The sequence below is a fragment of the Misgurnus anguillicaudatus genome, chromosome 1, assembly GCF_027580225.2.
Source record: "Misgurnus anguillicaudatus chromosome 1, ASM2758022v2, whole genome shotgun sequence".
Classification (NCBI taxonomy): Eukaryota; Metazoa; Chordata; class Actinopteri; order Cypriniformes; family Cobitidae; genus Misgurnus; species Misgurnus anguillicaudatus.
Window position 1 is genome coordinate 203,872 of NC_073337.2, and position 22,183 is coordinate 226,054.

At 36.6% G+C, this 22,183-nt stretch overlaps 4 protein-coding genes across 8 annotated transcripts in view; 1 reads left to right on the forward strand and 3 right to left on the reverse strand.

Moving 5' to 3' along the window:
• Positions 1-3,176, reverse strand: part of lrp6 (low density lipoprotein receptor-related protein 6) — a 174,223-nt gene extending 171,047 nt beyond the window's left edge. Inside the window, exon 1 of the mRNA XM_073870813.1 lies at positions 2,734-3,176. Coding sequence (XP_073726914.1) covers positions 2,734-2,788 — 55 coding nt within the window. The 5' untranslated portion in view covers positions 2,789-3,176. The remainder of the gene's footprint in view (positions 1-2,733) is intronic.
• An 877-nt stretch (positions 3,177-4,053) lies between these two features.
• On the reverse strand, positions 4,054-13,818 carry mansc1 (MANSC domain containing 1). Of its 3 annotated transcripts, none has more exons than XM_073870983.1 (6): positions 13,707-13,818; positions 13,199-13,278; positions 12,278-12,382; positions 5,584-5,872; positions 5,286-5,426; positions 4,054-5,210 (listed from the first exon to the last, which is right to left on the reverse strand). In XM_073870983.1, exons 4-6 carry the CDS (start codon positions 5,822-5,824, stop codon positions 4,348-4,350), a joined length of 1,245 nt encoding a protein of 414 aa, XP_073727084.1. In that variant the 5' UTR covers positions 5,825-5,872; positions 12,278-12,382; positions 13,199-13,278; positions 13,707-13,818; the 3' UTR covers positions 4,054-4,347. The 3 variants fall into 3 exon arrangements, with proteins under 3 accessions (XP_073727084.1, XP_073727065.1, XP_073727076.1); XM_073870964.1 differs by lacking the exon at positions 13,707-13,818 and adding an exon at positions 13,408-13,616; XM_073870975.1 differs by lacking the exon at positions 13,707-13,818 and adding an exon at positions 13,400-13,616.
• Positions 13,819-17,350: 3,532 nt separating this feature from the next.
• On the reverse strand, positions 17,351-21,907 carry LOC141366016 (uncharacterized protein C11orf98-like). Of its 2 annotated transcripts, none has more exons than XM_073871045.1 (5): positions 21,803-21,907; positions 20,724-20,868; positions 20,115-20,239; positions 19,763-19,860; positions 17,351-17,682 (listed from the first exon to the last, which is right to left on the reverse strand). In XM_073871045.1, the coding sequence occupies exons 2-5, from the start codon at positions 20,757-20,759 to the stop codon at positions 17,558-17,560; spliced, it is 384 nt and encodes a 127-aa protein (XP_073727146.1). In that variant the 5' UTR covers positions 20,760-20,868; positions 21,803-21,907; the 3' UTR covers positions 17,351-17,557. The 2 variants fall into 2 exon arrangements, with proteins under 2 accessions (XP_073727146.1, XP_073727118.1); XM_073871017.1 differs by lacking the exon at positions 21,803-21,907 and adding an exon at positions 21,043-21,189.
• LOC141365893 (uncharacterized) overlaps positions 20,909-22,183 on the forward strand; it is a 37,196-nt gene continuing 35,921 nt past the window's right edge. The window contains exons 1-2 of one of the 2 annotated variants that reach the window (XM_073870891.1): positions 20,909-21,060; positions 21,141-21,233. In XM_073870891.1, coding sequence (XP_073726992.1) covers positions 21,209-21,233 — 25 coding nt within the window. In that variant the 5' untranslated portion in view covers positions 20,909-21,060; positions 21,141-21,208. Of the gene's footprint in view, positions 21,061-21,140; positions 21,234-22,183 lie in introns of those variants that run through there. The other variant, XM_073870926.1, reaches the window with a different exon arrangement.

Consider the following 22,183-nt stretch of genomic DNA (forward strand, 5'->3'; position numbering starts at 1 on the left):
GAAAATTAAAACAAACCTAAACAATGTGATCAGCATGTTTGCTTTGTCATTCGTTCAAGAATAATAATCAAAACATCTCTTACACAAAAACAAGTGGCACAAGTACAGAAAAAAATATATTTGTTATATTATATATTTTTTTTTAAATAACATTGCTAAAAGATTTAATCTATCATTTTTAATTATGTGTTTACATGAAATAAGACTGCTCCCCAGCAGGTTTAAACGTATGGACCGGTTACTATGACAGCAACTCTAGGATGAGCTTCGAAGAACCAAATAAACCAAGATCAAGCCAAATCGTCAACAATTAAATCCAGCTAACCAAGTAATCCACGTACAAAGAACAGACCCCAGGGGCCTCATTTATCAAGCGTGCGTACGCACAGAAGTGTGCGTAGGAACAGTTTTACGCAAAGTGTGGAATTTATCAAATTGCACTTATACGTAAAAATGTGTGTAAATATACGCACACCTCGGAGTATGCGTACGCAGAGCATCTAGTGGTAGAATAGCAATACTACACAGGACCCTGTTCCAGTGAGTAAAGAAGTGTCTATTTATTATTCACAAGCAGGTGTTAAAAATGATTAATGTCAGTATGGTAACAGCAAATCAGTATAATGATTTATTTGTGACATCATGTATCTGTATCTGTGAAAGCTCTATATGTGATTTGTATAAATGAAGTCTCCGACAAATGCTTGACACAGTGCAATGGCTTATCTTGCGTTATTGGAAGACTTGGCAAATAATCCATTCCGCCGGTAGCGCGTTTTCAAAGATCGCGCCAATGATGCTGGTTATACTGCTGTTGTCCAAGGTGGAAAGTTGTCTGTCCTCCTCCAGTTGCACTCGTTTCATGTCGGTGTGCTGTGACGCGTTTTTTTTTTTTTTTTTGCTGATATTTTAATTTCCATTTGTTTTCTGGAAGTGTTCTCTCCTCATATTCAACGGAATTAAACTCACTGGTAATGTTCCCATGTAGATTTGTTTTCTTTTGTTAGTCATTAATCGGGATTTATCATTTAGTGCGGACTAAACCAAACGGGATGTGTTAGGATTTAACCTCATAAATTCCTGTAAATTCCTATTTTACGCTATCTTTGTCATTATTGCGATAAGGAAAAAAGCACAACCACGTGACATATAACGGGATGTGTTGTCACCATATATGGATCATTGGAGGCGTTTTGGAATGCAAATGACTATGAACGTGCACGAGCATGGTGCTTAAGAACAAGTGGGATTTATCATCAAGGATTACTTAGTGATGTGCGTACGAACCACGTGCGCACGTTTGATAAATCCCGATTTTTTTGTACTTAGGCACATTCTAAATTTCATTCGTAGGTACAAATATAGAACATTTTCTACGCAATGTTGATAAATGAGGCCCCAGGTATCTTTGTAAATGGGAATGTCTGCTTTGTCTAGTCAATAAATGTTTCAGTCTATACATTTTGAGCTTTGGTGTTTTTGAAAAATTAGTCATCATACCTAGTTTTTTTTATGGAAGGCATAAAACTTTGTAAAAATCATGACAAATGCTGGCACTGGCTGGCAACTTTAAAAAAAAAAAAAAAACACTGGGCTGGCGTTTAGGTACAGGTGCATAGGTACAGAAATGTCACAAATAAATATTATTCACACAGATATGCGTGTGCTTTAAATTAAATACACCTTGACATATCTTCTGAGTGACAATGTTTTGTCTCAAGATGCACACCAGTAATGTTTTTGTAAGGTTTTTGTATAAAAACTACTTAAATATCCTAATATAACTAAGGCCTAGACCTGGATTTGAACCCTGTCCAGGACACAACTAAATGTTTATTATTCGTGTTTTGCTGTTTGTATAAAATATTATTTGATTTGAAAGAAAACAATCAATAAACTTATACTGGCATAAAAATGAATCAATTTTCCGAACAGAAGATATCTGAACAACTGCACACGAAAATCAAATAAGAATCCATAGTGTTTAATTAGTGAATGCGCGCAATGTGACGTCAGACTAGTGCGGGAGCGCGCTCCTCTGCAGGAATCAAACCCCAATTTGACACATTCGCCACAAAACAGCAGCGAACTCAACCTTCTCCCGTGTGTCAACATGGGGAATTTCCTTTCCCAAATATTTATAAAGCAGCAGCAGCAGTGCAGAAACTCACCAGGAGAAATATTGAGCTTCACACACTTAACTTCTGGCCTCAGTCCTGCTCTTATACAAACCTCAAACCAGTAACCAACAATACACACGTTAACTTACCTACTCAATTCTACTGTCTAAAAACAAAGCGCAAGTTGGGAAGAAAACTGTTCAACTTTATAAGATAACTTCAGCTGATAGAGTAAAGAGATTCACAGGCCTTCAGCGTCACAGAGACAGAGGAGAGAAATAACTGAGATATTCGAGGGGAAAATTAGTTTTGTTGCAGCACTAAACAAAACCAAGCTAACTTAATGGAACACGCGAGTTTAGTAAACAAACGCAAGAAACAAACACCACACAAAACAAACAAAAACAACAAACACTCCAGGCCAAACTATAGATTACCAGAGAGAAACATCTAAACAGAGACGAGACAAGCTCCAACAACAACAATGCAGTAGCACAGCTAACATTAGCATCGACGGATTCATATACAGTTCGTGTTTTTACGAAGACTTGATTTACATTATACATAAATACGACTGAAGAACGGAACGAATCTGTGTTTAATGTAAACTCACCTCGTATCTGTAGACACAGAATACACAATATCACACTCTGTAGCACGGCACTCATCTTCAACGCTCAGCCGCGCCGCGCCGCTCGCATCGCTCCGGCTGCGCGTGTCTGCTGTGATTTAAATTCTGCGTTGCAATTTTTCATCGATTTGATGTTTCTGTGGTTTAATGTGACCGCGACATTTTTCCGTCCGTCCGTCCTTCCGTCTCCTTCCGCTTACAGGAAAAATGCCCAAACGCTTCCCAACCCTTCCCCCTCTCTCGGTCTCTCCCTCCCTCTATTGTTGTAATTCGTCGCTCTGTCTCTAATCATGATGCGGCAGAGACGCAGGGCAAAACATCTGATATTGTAAAAGAGACTCATGTGAGAACATGGAATCGCGTTGCGATGGCACTAGTTTCTGTTGTCGCGGCGCGCTGCGGCCCAAACAAAGACATGAACGCAATGAAAGACGAGAAAAGCCGTCAACGTCGCTCGTGTCCTGAAACGCGCCATACAGACTGTGTAATTATTCATATATACGCGTGTATTTAATATGTTATGTAAACGGATCCTTAAAGTGTTATTTTATGCTATTATATTTTCCCTATAATTACATTAATAAACCATAACCACACGTTTATACACCGGACTGAAATATTTTTTTAATATATCTTTTTTCAATTCATTCTTGTTGCTGCTGTTTTAAGGATATCTCATCAAAAAGAATGCTTTTAGTATTTAAAAGTAATATATTTTAATCGGAGATGTGGCAAATCATTACATTTAAAAAGACTTGCTTTTATTTCTTGCAAGAGAAATAATTACATCAATGTCAAATTGTCTGTAAAAGCCAATACTCACCAAAAACTTATAACATATACAATAACATGTTAAAAAATAGCGAAGCAGTATAAGAGCTAAAGATCGTTCATGCGTTTGATCAGTGATTGATCGATATCAGACCGCCTCCACTATAAAAACACAAACATTAGAGGACAAAAACCTTGAAAGTTTCTGCCTAAATTACAAATGTTGCACCACTCATACAGTTACACGTATTGAAAGTTTAAAAAGCTCATGATAATTTTGTCAATTGAAATATAACTGTCCAGTGAAATTCATTCGACAGTGTGCAAGAACAAAACACAGTAAAATAAACACCCACAACATCAGCAGTGATACACATTGAATTACAGCCTGTGTGAAAACAAAACACTTTATATTTTAGTGCTGAACGTCTAAGAACCATAGAGAGATGCTTTCAAAAGATAATTTCAACACAAGAGAATTATAATGATGTTTATATTCGAATGTCCTTTTTCCCACTTAAGCCATACCGGTACTAATCAAATGTTTCTGGTTAAGCATCATGAAAGGTCACAGAAACAAAATATGAGGCTTACAGTAATGATGCTGTTCAAGATTTCACCCCTAAGTTTCACACTTTAAGGATTCCTGAGTTTAGTGTATTGCTTCTTATTTTTGTGTCTGTTTATTTATTTATTTATTTTTATTCACCTTCACAGAAAACATTTACAATGTCTGATTGTGAGAATCAAATACTATAAACGTTAAAATAGAGAGAAAAGTGAGTTCCCCCATTTTAAGTATGGACTGGATTGTCTCATTATGAGTTAAACTTCGTAATGAAGGTCATTGAGTTCCAGTCTCGTGTAGTGACGTCGGTCGAAGGACTCCATCGCTTTACGAGCCACCAAAGCCAAAATGAGAAGGAGAAAGATTAATGTGATCACCACAACGGCCACCAGGCTGTTTTTCCACATTGTCCGTGAGAACCTGGGCTTTACTGGAGCAGATCCTAGCACAGGAGGCAACAGAGGGTCCAGTTTGAGAGCTCGCTCCTTTGAATCGATTTCCACCAGCGCTACAGTAGTTCCTGCGCTGGTCTGAGGTGCTGTAATGGATGTTGTGGTTGGAGCTGTAGTTGATGGTGTAGTGCTGGTGATCGGGTGTGTCATGGCTGTTTTGGCTTTGGTTGGTTTTACTGAATGGGTTTCTGGTCCTCTCAATGGTTTGCTGGGTTTTCTGGGTCTGCTGGGTTTGGCAGCGGGCCGTGCAGGTGGGCGCGCTTTAGTTGTGGTGCTTGTGGTTTGTGTTATCGTAGTAGGTTGTGTAGTGGTTGTAGTTGTAGTTGTGGACTGTGTGGTCGTTGTTGTCGTCATAGCAACGGTAGCGCCGGTCATAGATGCAGTTTTAAGTAGCTCAGTTGGCCCTTCTGTAGAGGTCTCTGAGGCTTCTGTGGTGGGGCCAGGTGATGGTGTAGCAGATGTTGTTGTTGTTGTTATAGGCAGTTTTGTGATTGTTGGTTTTGTTGTAGTTGTAACTGGTGTTTTGATCGTTGTTGTTGGTTTTGTGGTTGTTGTTGTTGGAGGTGGTGGTTTTGTGGTTGATGTTGTTGTGTTCAGTTGTGGGTATAGATTAGTTGCAGGTTTGGCTGCTGCTCTTCCGTTAACTTTAGTTGTTGGATGAGTCACGCCTTCATGAGATAAAAACAAAAATAGGGTTAAAAAGGAGCCTAGTCTATGACATCAGAGGTTATGTTGCTGCTTACCCTTGAAAATGTTGTAGGTGTTGACTCCAATTTCGGCTGTCATGAGAGGACAGTCTTGCTCATTTGGACAGAAGAACAGGTAACAGTTTTCACTGCTAGAGACTTCTGGTGGCTTATAAACAACCCGGTTGCATTTCACACCTGTAGGGAAATGTAGAAAAGTTGCCTTAATAAAACCTTTGTATAATGCATTATGCACTTTAATAAAGTCTGAGCTATTTTACATCACTGGCAGTAAACTCAAACATGACTGGTCAAGTACACATGCAGGTCAGACTTTAGCATGCTTGGTTGGTACCTGGGTTCACATCTTCTGAGCAGCAGGTCAAAATGCAATCTTTCTCTGATGGCTTCTCTCTGGGACTCATTATAGTTCCCTTTGTCACCGCCAAGCGTATGTTCACAGTGACACTTCGATGTTGCTGGGAATAACACGTCTCTTTGTCAGACTCCGACATCATGCTGCAGATGTGTGGCAGGACACAAGCGAGCAGCAGGATTATCCGCATGAATCCTGACTGACCTGGAATGCTGGACATGGCTCTGGAGTTTAAAGGATACAGCCGGGACGAGAGGATCCTACAGACCTGCAGGAGAAGTAACATGATCTTAGTAAAATGTTTCCATCACTCACAACATTTTGCACTAACCCTTTTCTCAATGTAAAATATTATTTTAGACTTAATAAATCCTTCTAACTAAAATCTGAATCACATTCAAGAGATTTAAAGAGCCCTTATTAGACTGCTAAAAAGTTTTTTGGGGAATTTGGGTAATACAATGTGTTTACGCGGTTCCAATTTCACATTGACATCACATTGATAAGGGATCCCCAACAGCCTGTTTTATGTGACTGTTGCCGTTTAAAGGAGATTACAAAAAGGAGAATAGATGTATTTGTATAATTACAAGATGTTTCTGCAAACACACTGGTGACTCATTTTCTGCTAGAAACACATTTAAAAGTGCAGACTGTGAGTCAGAAGCGGGCGGGATTATAATAATGACCGTTGTGTCTACTTCAACCAGCTGCGCAAGTAAACTGATGACTACAATCCTTGCGTTCATTGTAGTTCAAGAAAAGAGATTTCAGTTTGAGACGATAACTTTCCTCAACATCATTTACTTTAGGATTTGTACCTTTGCATATCGTTAGCATGAACTAATACACGCTTACACACCAAAAGAAATGTAAAGTCATGAAACAGAAAATTGTTGCTTTTTAATAGATGTTATCTGTTGTGTGTCATCTGTTCATATCTGATATACTAGCATTAGAGCTCTTCTATTGTCCAAAGAACTTTGCATTTTATATATATCAAAAAGATGAATCCAAGGCACTCTTCTTCAATGAAAAATTAAAAAGCCTTTATTAAACTGCCTACCTTCATATTAGAAAGTTAAAAATACATGGGGTAAGGAGAACAACCCACGCGTAGCGTCACAAGACAGCCTTCTTCAGGGTATGTACTCCAAACAAACAATTATCTCTTTTATATGTGTTGATTAGAAACACCTGAGTGACATAGGACATGCATATACATAGAGAATCCATAGGGTGGCTAAAAGGCAAATGTGACAAAAAAAGCACACATACTCATACACACATACATACATACATATATACTCATACACATATATACACATACACAAACATACATACATACATACACATACATACATACACATACACACACATACATATATACACATACGCCCATATACAAACATACAAAAAAATTACAAAAATGGACTAAAGTCTATTTCCTCTTTCAACACAGGGTATACTGTGGCCTGTAGCTCATGTATATAAAATGTTTCTCTCTGTAAAAGTAGTTTTAATCGATCAGACCCCCCCCCCCAATACTCTTTTTTAACGTTTCTAAGCCCTCTACCATCAGGCTTTCTGGATTGCTATTGTGTGCATTTTTAAGTGTTTAGCCATAGGGTAATCTAGATTATCTTTTCTAATGGCATTTTTATGCTCAGATACTCTATCTTTAAGACGTCTTTTCGTCCTGCCTATATAAAAGCATCCACATTGACAAGATAACCTATAGACCACAAAAGTAGTATTACAGTTGATGAATGCCTTAATGTTATACATTTTATGTGTTTTAAAATCACAAAATTCTTTACATTGTTTGATATTAGGGCAATGATTGCAAAACCCACACTTATAAGTACCTTTTAACTCTCTATGAAGCCAAGTAGTCTGTTTTTTGGCAGGAAGATGACTAGGTACTAATTTATCTCGTAGTGTTGGGGCCCTCTTGTGTATGTATGTATGTTTGTGTATGTGTATATATATATCTATGAGTATATATGTATGTATGTGTGTATGAGTATGTGTGCTTGTATTTACTTTATTTTATTTTATATATATTTTTATTTTTTTATTATTATTATTATTTTTTGGTATTTTTTTGTCTTCTCACATACACAAATGACATTGGCACAAGACACTCTTTGGTTGTCTCAGGTCATTATGCAAGAATTTCGAAGAACCACTTAAGGCCGGGGTATACCTTTTTTCCGTTTCCGGCTCGCGCGCGCACGCGTTCCAAGTATTCTCCCCGCAGCTACACACAGATGGCCGCGTTCGACACTATACGCAATACAAATGATTTCTTATTCAAATTATTAGTCTAACAGGCCGTCAGGGCAGCACTGATTTGGCAACATTTACAGTACATTAAAACATTAGGATAGATGAAGAAATGTAGTGTCATGGTTCTGCCATCTTGTCCTTTGTTTAATCTAGTCTTGAGGCAGAATCATGACAGACCCATGTTTTGAGTGGGTTCACGTGGTCTCAGTATTGGTTTACTAGACCACGTGTTCCCTGTGTCTTGTCTCTTTTACCCCGCTTCCTTGTTGTTCTCATCTTCATTGTTTAATTCCTGTCACCTGTTGCCCTCATTAGTTGTCTTCTATTTAAGATCCTTGTGTTTGTTGTCCTGTGCTTGTTGTGTCCATACCTGTGAGTACGCTGTCATCGAAGTCTTGTCTAGTAGTGTTATATATATATTAAGTGTTTTGTCAAGTTTATTGTTAAGTGTACCCTGTTAAGTGTAGTTATAGTCTAGTCTTGTTTAGTGTTCACTTCCTGTGTTAGTATCTTGTTTGTATTGTTTTCCCCCCTCGTGGGTTTTATTTTCTGTTTTTGTCATAATAAAAGTCTTTAGTGTTCATCATATCTGTCTGCACTTGGGTTCATCCTCATACAACTTCATAACATGTAGCTGATCCACCATTGCAAACACAGTTTAGAACAAACAACAAGACAACAAAGAACATGAATCAAACATTATGGTAACAAACATGCTCCACAGCTTTCTGTTCTTGAAAGAGGTTAAAATTAAAGAAGAAAAACGATAGTGTGTCTGCAAATGCTGTCTATTTCCTTTGTATAATTAATTGTTTGTAGTGGAGTGTCTGTCTAAATATTTTTACGCGCATGCGCTGTTGTACGTGGACTGTACGCGCACTGTCTGCACGGTCTCAAATTTTGGGCTGCATGCGGACCACAGACCCTCCTGATGACAAAAATGACGTCATGCGGACGGCGCGCATACGCAGACGTCCCTAGTATACTTTCGGCTTTACAAAATAGATTTTGTAAGGAATAATTGACGGGACAGTGAATCATGCGAAATTAATGCACACCCAAGGTGGTAATGATATTTTCAAATAATTCAAAGGACCAGAGTCAATTATTCCTCTTATACCACGGTTACCACAGACATTGCTCTGGTGGTTATTTTAAGTTTTGACAGGTCAGGTGTGCGTTTATCAACAAATAAAGCATACCTGTGGAACATTTCTCAACCAATCAGAATAAAGCATTCAACAGCCCCATGGTATTCACCTTATTTTTCACGACAACAAGGGCGGCGCCATTGCGCTAATTTTGTCAACGTACTTCCGGCCGCATAGATGATGAGCAGCTGAGGCAGTGGCTGAAGGCGACGCGTTAAACTTAAAAAGTTCACTCAAGCACCTTTATATTTGTTTCTTACCAATTTTAAAGGACGGGAAGCCGACTGAGGAACACCCTTATCCCATGTAATGGTTCGACTACGATTTTCCGGTAACTTTAAACCACGCCGGGGGTTAAATAGGTGGCCAGTTTCAGGTAAGCTATCTTAGCTAACTTTGTGCTCGTTCGTCTAAAGTTAGATTTGTGAAGTCCGTTCTATAAATACACTTAAGATCAGTAATGTTAGTTTATAAAATGCAACTATTTTGAATGGTTTTAATTGTCCACCTATATTTTTATATTTACGATAGTACAACGAGATATTATAGTACATTAGATTCTTACAATAGCCCACGTGATTCCTACAAGTTACTGAGATTTCAGATGCTAGAATGTCAGTTCATTTCTCATTCAGATATTGATAATGACTATTAACAACATATTATTTAACACTGAAGTTAGAGGTTGTGTGTATAATGTTACTGTCTCTTTTTAATGCATCTCTCTCTTACACACTGTTCTGTTTAAATATGGGTGCCATTTATAAATTAATTCTCATGATGCAAGTTTATTTTAAATACTAACATAAAAATGTTTATGGTTATATTATTTTCACAGATGCATTGATGTGTAGTGATGCAGTGGACAACTGTGAGGATGATACAATCAACATGTTCCTAAACTGTGATGCAGAAACACAATGGGAGGATCCAATTGTCTCTGACCACAACTACACTTTAAAATCACAAATCAACCTGAAGCAACCTACATCTGATATGGGAAAACAATGGTGCGGTTTCCCAGACAGGGCTTATCCTGGTACCAGGCTAAAATGCATATTTGAGCTACAATAATTTAAAAACACCTTTTACTGACATACATCAACATATATGAGTGCCATTGTTTTGTCACAAGATGCGCACCAGTCTTGTTTTTCTTGTTTTTTTTTTTTTTTTGTAGGGGTTTGTTTGTAAAAACTAAAATGTCCTAATATAATTAAGGCCTAGTCCTGTAAACTCTGTCCAAGAAACTGCTTCAATGTGTTGAGCTGGCACAAATGTACATATCTCTGCTGAGAAACAACCATCTTTGTCAGCTTTACACAGGGTTGATATTGCATGCATTACACAGTTGCCAAGCACTTTACCAGTACATATACCAACAGCTTCCAGATATACACTTGGGATCAGCTCCTGATGGCTCCGATAAAGCTGCGTCTTAATTTATTGCAGGGTGGTCTTGCTGAAAAGTTAGCTGTTTCTTAGTCCATAGTTATTTTTATAAACATTTACAATGTGATCTGTTGTGCATTTATATTAAACCTTTACAATGTGATCAGATGTTACCTGCCATGCAGTTATATTAAACCTTTACAATGTGTCTAACCACGAGACGATTGATGGGACAATACAAGACTATCCGAGCGTCGTATGAAGTTTTAACCATGCTCCTAATTTAAAACATTTACAGCAGTAGCGATATCTGTCATTTCGCTAAAGTTATAGTTAACTACAAACAATCTTCTAACCACCAAACTAACCACCGAATGCACTGTGCCATATTAGCAGCTGAAGTCGGTTGACAAAATGCGGAAGAGCGAAGAATGAAAAAGGGGCGTGGCGGAATAAGGTGAATAGACCTTTTGCGAGCGACGTCACAGTTACGTCACGCGCACAATGTGGTGGCAGAAAAACAGTGGAAATGAATGAGACACGAGTGAAACTAACAATATAACTCACTAGAAAATGTCTTCTTGTGCTGTTGAGTGTCAGAATAGGAATGCCAAAATAGATGACCTTCATTTTTATAGTATACTGTCGTCGAAGACACCATATGAAGATAAACGTAGGTGTTTATGGTTGCAATAAGCCCTCAAACGGACAGACTGGAGTGATGAAATAATTTGGAAATCTTTTAATAATTAGAATAGAAAATAATTAGAGAAGATATCCGGTGTTCTGTCGAAGTCTGTTCCCTCTATGTCTCTCTATAGCGCTTTTATCACGTTACGTTTATAATTTATTTAGAAAGATTAAAGATTTGAATGAATTCATAATATCAATAATATTATCATTTATTAAAGTTTTCATATTTTTTAGTTTTCTATTACTTCTTTTTACCTTCTATCTTAGCCTATGTCTTCTTCCTGTTTGTTCTAAATTATGGTGTTTACTAATAAATATATAGCGCACACACACACACAAACACACGATGTAAAGTGTTAATAATATATAAACAGGCCCATACAAATTAATTTGTATGTAAACATAATAGTTTTAGAACAACCACGTAGGCTAAAATATAAGGAAGAAATTGAAAACAGGAAATTATGAAATATTCTATAAATGATATTATACAGAATACATGATAGTATTGCTCTTATAAGTACTTCAGCGATTCATACTGTAAAAATAATTGATTTACCAATAAAGAACAATACATATACATTTCATACATGCACACATATCAGTAGCCAAGCCATTTAAACTTTTAATTTATTTAAAAAATAAACGTAACTTGGTGAAAACGTTATACAAAACATTACACTTAAGAGAAATATAGGGGAAACAGACTTCTACAGAACACCGGATCCATAAAAACGCAAAAGCATCCTAAGTATACTGGTTTGTAGCAATAAAACCAGACATTTTCTAAGATCAAACATCAAGCAAAAAGACTTGAATAACTGTTGCTGTATTATCTTTTTGATTATTGAATATAGAAAATCTAAGAATATACAGAACAAGGTTTTTCAATCTTTTCATTTAATTTCATTTCATTTCATTTATTCATTTATAGAGCACATTTCCAACAACGGGCAGTTAAACCAAAGTGCTTTACAGCCATACAACAATAAATAAATAAAAACGTACAGAAACATCTTTTCTGATTTAAGCATCTAACTAATCTATCATACCTGCATTTGAAAGTTCAACAATAATCGCAAACAAAATCTAATATACATCCATAATATCATGTGTATAATAGCGTAGAATAAAGGTGGACTAACCGATATGTTGTGTGTGAAGGCAGGTCTCCATTCGATTAGGTCTATTCATTTGGGTTCACAGTACAAAAACTCTTCAGTATCTCCAGCAGGCAGAACTTTGATCCCCTTTGAAGAAACCTTTATTACAAAGAAGATATTATACAGCAGCTATCACAGAACATCATATTATCAGAACATACTTCTGTTCTTATCAATGTCAACATGAGATCAACATGAACTTTAACTGCCTTTACATTCTGATGTCACATTATTTCAACATCATCTTTACTGAAATCACATCATGGGTATAAACAGATTACACATCTGATCACATAGATTCTGTGTTACTTTCAACACTATAAAGATCCTTCAGGTCAGAGAAAGCATAATGATGTGCATATGTTAGCGATGTATGCACATCATTATTACATATGTGATTGAAATGCATTTGTAATATGACAAACTGAAGTGTTGTGGTGCTGATGCTGCCGGTCGCTATGGAGACTGAGTGTCCAGTGTGTGTGGGCCATGTCGTGATGCAATCTTCATGAAATATACAACACATGAAAACATTCAACATCCACAGCATATATGATAAATGTTTTATTAAAGCCCGCCGTCGCGTGTCTTCGTGTACATGATGTAAATAATACGATGAAAATTAAGGGATTTTATTCGCTTTATCGACATAACCAACAAACGATACTGAACGACTCAAAACACGAATGCGTTTTTTAAGATCAATCACATGAAACCAGAAAGATCCACATTTAAACACCACAAAATCTTACAAAAATAAACCAGGGGAAACCCCGATCGAGGAATCACACAGAGAAAACAACTCACGAGCACAAACACATTTCTTAAGTGTTAATATTTCATTATATGTCATTTCATTCCATTGAATGAACCTTCAACAAATAAATGAGATGATTCACATACCATTAGATCTGTGTGCGTGGATCAGCCGCTCATGTGACCCATTTCTGTGTCTTTGTCCTGCACTGGATGAAGATGATGATCTACAGAGAGAGAGAGAGAGAGAGAGAGAGAGAGAGAGAGAGAGAGAGAGAGAGAGAGAGAGATTCAATCAGTATGCATGCAGACAATAATTCATTCTCTGTTCATATGTGACTGATTCACGTCTTTACATGTAGGCGTTTAATATCGCGTGTCCTTCTTTGTGTTGTGCATCAGCAGAGACGATACACGGATATAGAACATTCTTTTACCAAATACGTCACAAATGTTTCTTTTAGGATATGGTCGACAACACCGAGTCGTTTTGGTGTGCTGTCGTTATCAAGTTTTTTGTTGTATATAACATTTCAAATGTAGCATATTTAATGTATGTCAATTTCACGAATTGCAATCTGTATTGAACACATGATTGTGTGCAGGCAGCCTAATTAATTAAACACACAGGTTCGCGTGAGTGTTGCTAGGTTACCTAGATAAGATAAAAGACAAAACGTGTCTACATTTACTGTACACATTCATCATATTAAGTCAGTTGCAGTGAATATAAAAACACTGATGCTCTATCAATTGTTGATTAGACGTTTTAGCGACTACATTAGATATTTGTATAAATAAAACCTGCTGTTCTTCTACATATTGGGTTTCTTTTGTACACACACACACGCACGCACACACGCGTCCTCCTGTGGTGATTTATGTGAAATACACCAGACATTATATACACCTGCAATCTTTTTCTATGGGTGTAACTGCAGTTATAACGACTTTTTCTTAAATTATTTGATTCGTATTATTGATTGCTTAACGTTATTACAAGTTTTGTGTTTGTCTGCATTTTGTTGAATAATTGCTTTTTTAAGTTTAGTGATTTCGTAACAGCTGACGTCAAAGGGCGACGCGGCCAATGCGAACATCCAGAGCCATCCAGTGCATGATTCATGAACAATCTTTATCCAACATTCCAGTAAAGGAATGTATTAAATATTTAGGAATTTATATATCCAAAAACTTACAGTTAGGCTTTACAACAAACTAATTTCAACGACAGGATTAAGAAAAAAATTATTTTGATAATTGGAGGGATCTATCTATTCTAAGTAGAGTATTGTTAACAAAGACAGAAGGTTTGTCCAGATTTATCTTTTCTGGTCTTTCTTTGTTTGTTTGTGATTCAACATGTAATGATACAGATTGTTGCTTGATTTTTGTTGGATATCTAACCACCAACTTAAAACAATGTATTGAAAGGTATTGGATTATGTGGATATATAATACCTTTAAGATTAATTGGGTCAAAAAGTGTATTGTTTCCCCTGATTCAATATGGTTCTTTTTTCTACAAAATGTTTTTAAGATTGTGGGTGGTCTTGATTTTCTTTTGACTTGTAATTTTTTGCCTTCAAAATTACCCCTAAAATTATCTAAATTTCATGAGCAAGCACTCTTGGCATGGAAATTGTGCTTTATGCGCAATTTGTCTCCTCACAGAATGAACATTTGGAAAAACGAATTAATTACAATTTAAGGTAAAAGTATATTTTTGGAAAATGATTAAATTATGGTTTAGTCTACTTTTTATTGATTTATTTGAGGCACTGATTTATTTGAAGTCTGACAAAGCTGGTGGGTCAGCTGATCTTCTAGTCTTAAAAGTGACAAAAACACAGCTCCATCAGTTAACCAAGCTGGAAGACCAGCTAAAACCAACTCACCAGCATATGCTTGTTTTAGCTGTGGGTTTTTTAAGGAAAAGGGTAAAAAATACACACATATTTGTGCACCTGCTAATGATGTGACATTTAAACATTATTTTTTATTTACATTTGGGTATTTAGCAGACACTTCAAAGTTACTTACAAAAATGAGAAAAATCGAAATAGTGATTTGCCTTGTATTGAACTGAAGTACTTTTATGGCATGATTGTTTTACACACTACTATTTGTGTATATATTAAGCAGCAGATCTCCGATACAGTTAATATAAATATAATTTATTATTAGGCCTACTACAAATTTATTTTTACAAAAAAGTTTAAAAAAAAGGTTACAAAAAAGTTATCTGCTGGTCAAAGACATGAAGTGCATCTTTAAAACCGCGATTAACTGCTATTGTTTTACTTAGTGTCACTTACAAATGAGAGAGTATATAACATTCTGCGAATGTATTTTATTAAGCTTTTATTTGCAGAAGACAAAAACAATAGCATGTACAGTTAAGACTCATGCTGGTTAGTACACTGATAAAAATATTCTGCTTGGTTTAGTTATATGATGAATGTTTTTGCATAATTTTATTACATAGATCATACAAGTCTTTAAACAAACTACTTAATTTTTCTGTCTGTTGAAATATAATTTGTACATACATTAAATTTAATTTTAGCATTTCTCTAGTCATTATTTTATGTGTTCTACTTAACTTTAAGAGTTCTAAATGTATATTTTTGATTGAATCCAACTTAATATTTTAATTTTCATATTATAATTTTTAAGTTGGATTTACTTTGTTTTTTTATAACATGCATAAGATGAGCATATGAAACTCATCTTTATACTGGCATTACCAAAGTTGAGTGAAGTGTCATACATTCCACTACACTATTAACCCAGATATTGTCTTTACTTAAACAATGACCTAACCTGGTCGAGACTCAGGAGCAGGTTTTATTCTGTAAAGGGGCAGTTTCCCGGACAGGGATTAGATTTAAACACTTTTAAGAGCTCTCCAAACTGAAAACAACTTGCACTTATATATCTTAAAATACACCAGTGCCCTTTGTTTTACCTCAAAATGCACACAGGTAATATTTTTAGTAAGGCATGTTTGTTAAAACTAGTTATATTTCCTAATTAAACTAAGGCCTAGTCCTGGATTAAGCTAATCCTAGTCCGGGAAACTGCCCCCAAAGAGTTTTTTGTGGTCTCCTCCCATTTTAAATGAGTAGTGGTTTTTAATTATCTTGTTAGTTCATTTAGTACATTCATTCATTGCGCACATATGTACATTGCAAAAAACCATGGGGTAGTTTCCCGGACAGGGATTATCTTAAACCAGGACTAGGTATAATACGAGAATAAATATAAGGTTCAATAACTTTGAGTCCTCAGTTTATTTACCTCTGAGCTTTTAACCGTGATGAAAAATTAAATGTACGCATTTACATAAGCAGCAATTTCCCACAACCAGGGTTCCCAGACTTTAGTTAAGTTCAAATTCAAAGACCTTTCAAGGACTTTCAAAGTCCAATACCCTCAAATTCAAAGAATTAAATGTGGGGACACATTTCAAGTGAGAGCAAGGTTACATTGTGTTACCTTTTAAGATACACTGTTACAGTTCACTTTCGAGGGAACTCGCACTGCGTCTCATGCACGATAAATCGCATACGATATCATGCACATCTCGTCAGTAAAGCCGGTTCCCTGATTAGTAGTAAATCTAGGGTGACCATACGTGCCACTCCCCCAGGACGCATCCCGTCCAGGACCCCGTGTTCGTCTCCCGGAAGCTGTATTTGTCGACCGCATACGTCATAGAGGATTCTAATTATTATTACAGAAAAGCAACCGTTACATTTTAAGGTAAGAATGAAGAATCTTATGTTTTTAACTGAATGGCGTATGCGGTCAACAAATACAACCCTCGGAAGACGCACCGAAATCCCGGACGGGATACGCCCGGGAAGAATGGCACGCATGGTCACCCTAAGTAAATCGCCATCAGCTGCTTCCAGGTGGAGCAGCTTTACCAAACAAAGCCGTAGTTCACTGACAAGCTGGGCCATATCCCATACATATTGCAGGCGATACGTCAGTGATAATTAATGCGAAATTGCCCCGATTGTCAGTGAACTATGGCTCCGTGTAATAAATGGCGCTCCATCTGAAAGCAGCTGACGGCGACCTACCTCCAATCACAGAACCGGCTTCACCGACAAGATGCGCGTGACAATCACATGCGATTTATAATGCAGCCCTTGATCCAACTATCAAAACGCATCCGAAAATTACCATAGGGAATGAATGACTTCCGGTTTATCTGCCGTCGTTTGTCGTGTGCAGTGGAAAGGCAGCTTAAGCCAAGTTCAAGTTTTAACTGACACGAGCCCCAGATCAGCCAATGCCTTTTCTCCTTTAATTAAGAAAAGCAGAATACAACAGAAAAGTTTAAACAGTAAAATTGTATAATACTGTATTTAGGAAGAATAGTTTTTAATTCTTTAACTACGTCACTGTGTGTCAAGTGTGTTACAGCTGCCACACAAACAATACAAAGCCGGGACATCCATACAAAAATAAGTCCATTTAATATGGGCATGTCTATTCGGCATCCATCATTTCTACATCCACAGACGTGGCTGTTTTATTTCTTTTCTTTGATTGTGCTGTTGTCTTGACTTTCTTTGCAACAGGAACATTAGTCTTTTTCTGTGACATCAATTCCACTGTAAAGAAACAAACATATGATGATTAGATGACGCAGATGAATCTTTCATTAAAGGTGCCCTTCCACATAAAACCATTTTTACTTGTATTTTTTGATATGTGTTAGGTCCATATGTGTTTGTGTTGTGTCGTGAATGTGAAAATTAACTTCTACCTTCTCTGTCAGCTCCAGCCACTGAAAAGAAATACGCGGAGAAATTATGGGCCCGTTTCAATAAGGAGGTTCAACCAACTCTGAGTTTAAACTTGAACTCTGAGTTGACTTACTCTGAGATAGTAAACTCTGAGTTTTCGGTTACAGAAAAGCTGATCTGAGTTAGTTCAATCGACTCTGAGTAGGTTGACTCTGAGTTAAGCGCGTACACAGCCACAATGAAAAGCCATCATCAATGGAGCTCAGATATTACGATTTATCAGGGCAACAGCACGCGACAAAGAGGTCTTAATAATTTTTACAACTGAAAGTGTTACTGCAAGTGTACAGCAACTACGAGCATATATTTAAAAAAAAGAGATGTTTATAAATTGCTACTCTAGTAAATGCGTACATTTAATTTTTCATCACAGTTAAAATATCCGAAGTAAATAAACTGAGGACTGTACGTTATTATATTCATTTACATGCAGATGCAATCCCATGGACAATAAGATGACAGCAGCTCAGCTAAAAATGAAATTAAGCATAATACTTTGTCATATAAGGCTACGAACCTTACAAATGTTTGTAATGAATAAAACTAAAATTCGCAGAGTCGGGATTCGAACTCCGATCGCCGACAGTACATCTGCCCTATTCACTGCACTCAGTACTACCCACTAGACCAGCGATAATGACGAGTGGATACGTAAAAAATGTCAAGCCAACTCTTTAGATGTAAGAGCACCCCAAAGACTGATATTAGTCATATAAGGATATTTATATATCTAAAATGACTGCAAAATATAATAATTTCGCTCACATAAATGTAAGTGGATATGACAAAAAAACCACTCGGGGTCTGAAAATCCTCTCGCGACATAAATCTAACTTTCTACAAATGAATGCTGCATCATCATCATCTACAGGATTCTCTATAAAAGTACTTAAGTCACTAAGACGATCTATGCACCTAAGTATATCATAGCTTTAAAAGTCATTTCAATTTACTGTTTTAATTTTTTAGTTGAAAGTTTAGTGTAACATATAAAAATACAAGTAAGTTAAAATGGTTTGCACTGGCAATTTAATTATAACTTAAAGACAGCTAAAAATATTTTACAGTGTACATAATAAAAATGTGCGCAATGAATGAATGTACTAAAGCAACTAACAAGATTAAACACCGCTACTCCTTTAGAAAAGGGGAGGAGACCACAAGAAACTCAAGAGTTTACCCAATAAAAACTGCTCCCGACCAGGTTAGGTTCAGAGAGAAAGTTACCCCGTAAACAGAATCATAAGTATAAGTTACCTCTCCTTCTGAAACAGGCTTGACTTACCCCGCTGTCTCAGGTTTAACCTACCTCTCTTTTTGAAACGGAAAACTCAGAGTTTCCCTCATTTCAGGGTTAACAAACAGGATGGCTGAACGTCAACTGTACCGTATTTGGACCTTTGTTTTTTGTCGAGAGACATCATTCCTATCAAACGAGGGAAGCTGATTATGTGAGTAAAACACTTTTATGTGTCACCATCAGAGCCGTCGGTGGCTTATGCGAATTCATGCACACACGTCGAAAGGGTTTATGATAAAATGTGTCTGTGTGTAAGAAAGACACCGTGTCTTAAGACACTCACTTAACAGTAAACTGATTACACACAAGATTAAATGAGTATTGAAAGTTAGTTACTACGAAAAACTGTTATCCAATCATAGCAGTGGGCGTTTACTTCCAAGTTTGAGCCAGCCTCAAACCCAGGGTACGAAATGGCCTATTACTTATTGGTTTTGATATTTTTGGATGTAAAAACCACGGGAACATCATGAGTAGACCTTAGACAACAGTATAAAACAATAAAAACGACAGAGGAAGGGCACCTTTAAAATTGTTCTGCTGACAGAATTACTGTAAACCGTTCTATAGTTGAACACCACAAACCTTGCATGACAATTTTCTCTTTCTCTGCACGTGCCAGCTGCTTCAATAGTTTCCTCCTCTTTTTTCCAGAAAGAGTGATATTGGCTCTAGAGCTGGAGCTGTGGAGGTGAGAGGATATTTCACATCAACATATTAATTTGCACTACTTGCAACTCTATATGTGACTCCTTTCATTTCCCTGTACTTGCATGGTGACAATAAAAAATCTTAAATGTGTGCAATCTTTCTGAATGCTTTGTTTCAATGACACATTCATCTGGAAAACACTAAAGAGCTTCTGGTGTGTGTGTGTGACCGTGTGTCCAGCCATCCATCCGTGTGTGTGTGTATGTGTGTGTGTGTGTATACAAACCTTCTCTTTTTCAGGTGATGTTTGGTGATGATGTCACGATCAATTACAGCCCCTATGATGCGATTTTTCCCCCTCTTTTCTCGACTTAAAACCCTCCGTCTTTTGAAGAGCTTTTTCCCTAACTCCTGGATAAAAAAATAACACAAATATACATTAAACACAAAACACTTCATTACGTTTCCTTTAAAAAATAATTAATTTTCGTAGAGATTTATGAATTCTTATTACAGATCAATTGTTGCTGTTCACATTTACAGTTCTATATTATATAGCAGATGCTTTTATCCAAAGAAAGAGAGCATTAAACATTTTATCATAGAGCTAGATACTCTACTGTAACTACACTAGCAACTGTTTGATCTTTATTCTATAGGAAAACATATTATATCAAAGATTTTTGTCAAATTAAATCAACACTGACGACCATAATAAAATAGTGTAACGTAACACAAACATCATCCAGAGGGTTAAAACTGAACACATGCTTCTGAAAACCAAAAGTTTTTACCAATATGAACTGCACAGAGAATTAAAGAAGAGCAGTAAAAAAATATAAAGATTTGAGCGGATATCAGAATGTTCAAAATGAATTTAAATAAAAAATCTTACAGTCTTTGGTCTATTGATTTTTCCTCCTGGTGCCATGCTGCAGTCAATCCGGATATCAGAGCGCTCGCTCGAGTTTTGCACAATAAAAGTCTCCTTTAGCTTCGTGCTTCAGTTACAACTTGATCGTACGCCAACTACGCCAACTCTACTCCCGTGAAAAAAAAACAATATAGTCCTTAAAAATGTATCTACAAATAATGTGATACAAATAATGATACAAATAATGTGATACAAATAATGATACAAATAATGTGAAATTATGTGATATCTTGCATTTAAATTCTAAAACATCAACAGTAAAAGTTCAAAGTTTATTTACTTTTGGAAGAGAGCAAAGGTATGATAAATTCAATTTTACTACGATTACTAGGTGCGTGTTAAATCGGGAAATGTTTATTTTAAAAATTTCACTTTCAGACCGGAATTGACGTCACGCACGCTGCATAATCGAGTTTGTGACGGAGCGTTTTAGCAAAACATTCCCGATGGAGGAAGCGAAGGCAAACTCAGGTATTTAAAATACAATACTTGATTTTATACACAGCCGAATGCAGGAAGTGAGTATTGCGAAATACACAAATAAATGTGTCCAGCAAACTTTGGGGAAAGCAGCAACATGTCACTGAAATTAATTGAATTGTAGTGAATATGCGCAGATTTTGCGGCTGTAGTTTCTTTAAAGTGTAATTTTGAAGCGCATCATTGTTGCGCATTATCAGTGCAGAATGTCATTAAATCATGCTACACATTCTGCTTATGTAACGTTAGTAGCCTATATAGCATGGATACTACATATAAAGTGCGGACATAATGGGCGATTTCCAAACGGAAGTGAGGTTTATTAAGGGTGTATTTGGGTATTTATGCTCTCATGTAGGCTCATGTATGGATCTCTCCTGTCCTGACAGACCAGTGTTGCCCTGACTACGCTGCACGTGCACATGCAATCCAGGATTTAGTTGTTGTCACTTTTTCATATTTCTTGTCAAATGTTGTTTACTTTGTCTTATTTCAAACCGATGTTTCGCTCTGCGTGGTGTTTTAAGTAGATATGGCATGTTAATAAAAACAGCACCTACTATTTAATAGTGATGGTCGTTTTCGAATCTCTGCTTCATGAGGCCTAGAAACATTTACGAATCTTTTGTTTCGAATCAGTGGTTCGGAGCGTGTTTCAAACTGGCCCAAGTCACGTGATTTTAGCAAACAAGGCTTCTTTACGTCACAACTGTTTCGAAACCTTTCGAAAATCCGATTTTTCACCACTAGGGGGAGTTGATCACAAATGACCAGTGTCTAATATGTTTAGGTGAACTCGGGTCAGTTTTAGTATGCAAGTTCATCAAAACATTTATCCTTCGGACTAATAACACTACCATTTTGTCCACTTTTTGTTTATAGACAGATTTAATGACAAAAATGTACATAAATAAAAGGGTAGTTAGTTTTAATGATTTGTC

Bases quoted from the DNA above. Each gene is read 5' to 3' on its own strand.
- mansc1 (XM_073870983.1), bottom strand. From the start codon at position 5,824: ATGTCCAGCATTCCAGGTCAGTCAGGATTCATGCGGATAATCCTGCTG. The intron at 5,427-5,583 runs GTACCAACCAAG...ATTTCCCTACAG, and splicing joins CTCAGAAGATGTGAACCCAG to GTGTGAAATGCAACCGGGTT. The intron at 5,211-5,285 runs GTAAGCAGCAAC...TATCTCATGAAG, and splicing joins CACCTACAACATTTTCAAGG to GCGTGACTCATCCAACAACT.
- LOC141366016 (XM_073871045.1), bottom strand. From the start codon at position 20,759: ATGGCACCAGGAGGAAAAATCAATAGACCAAAGACT. The intron at 19,861-20,114 runs GTTTGTATACAC...TCACCTCCACAG, and splicing joins CATCACCTGAAAAAGAGAAG to CTCCAGCTCTAGAGCCAATA. The intron at 17,683-19,762 runs GTTTGTGGTGTT...GTTTCTTTACAG, and splicing joins AGAGAAAATTGTCATGCAAG to TGGAATTGATGTCACAGAAA.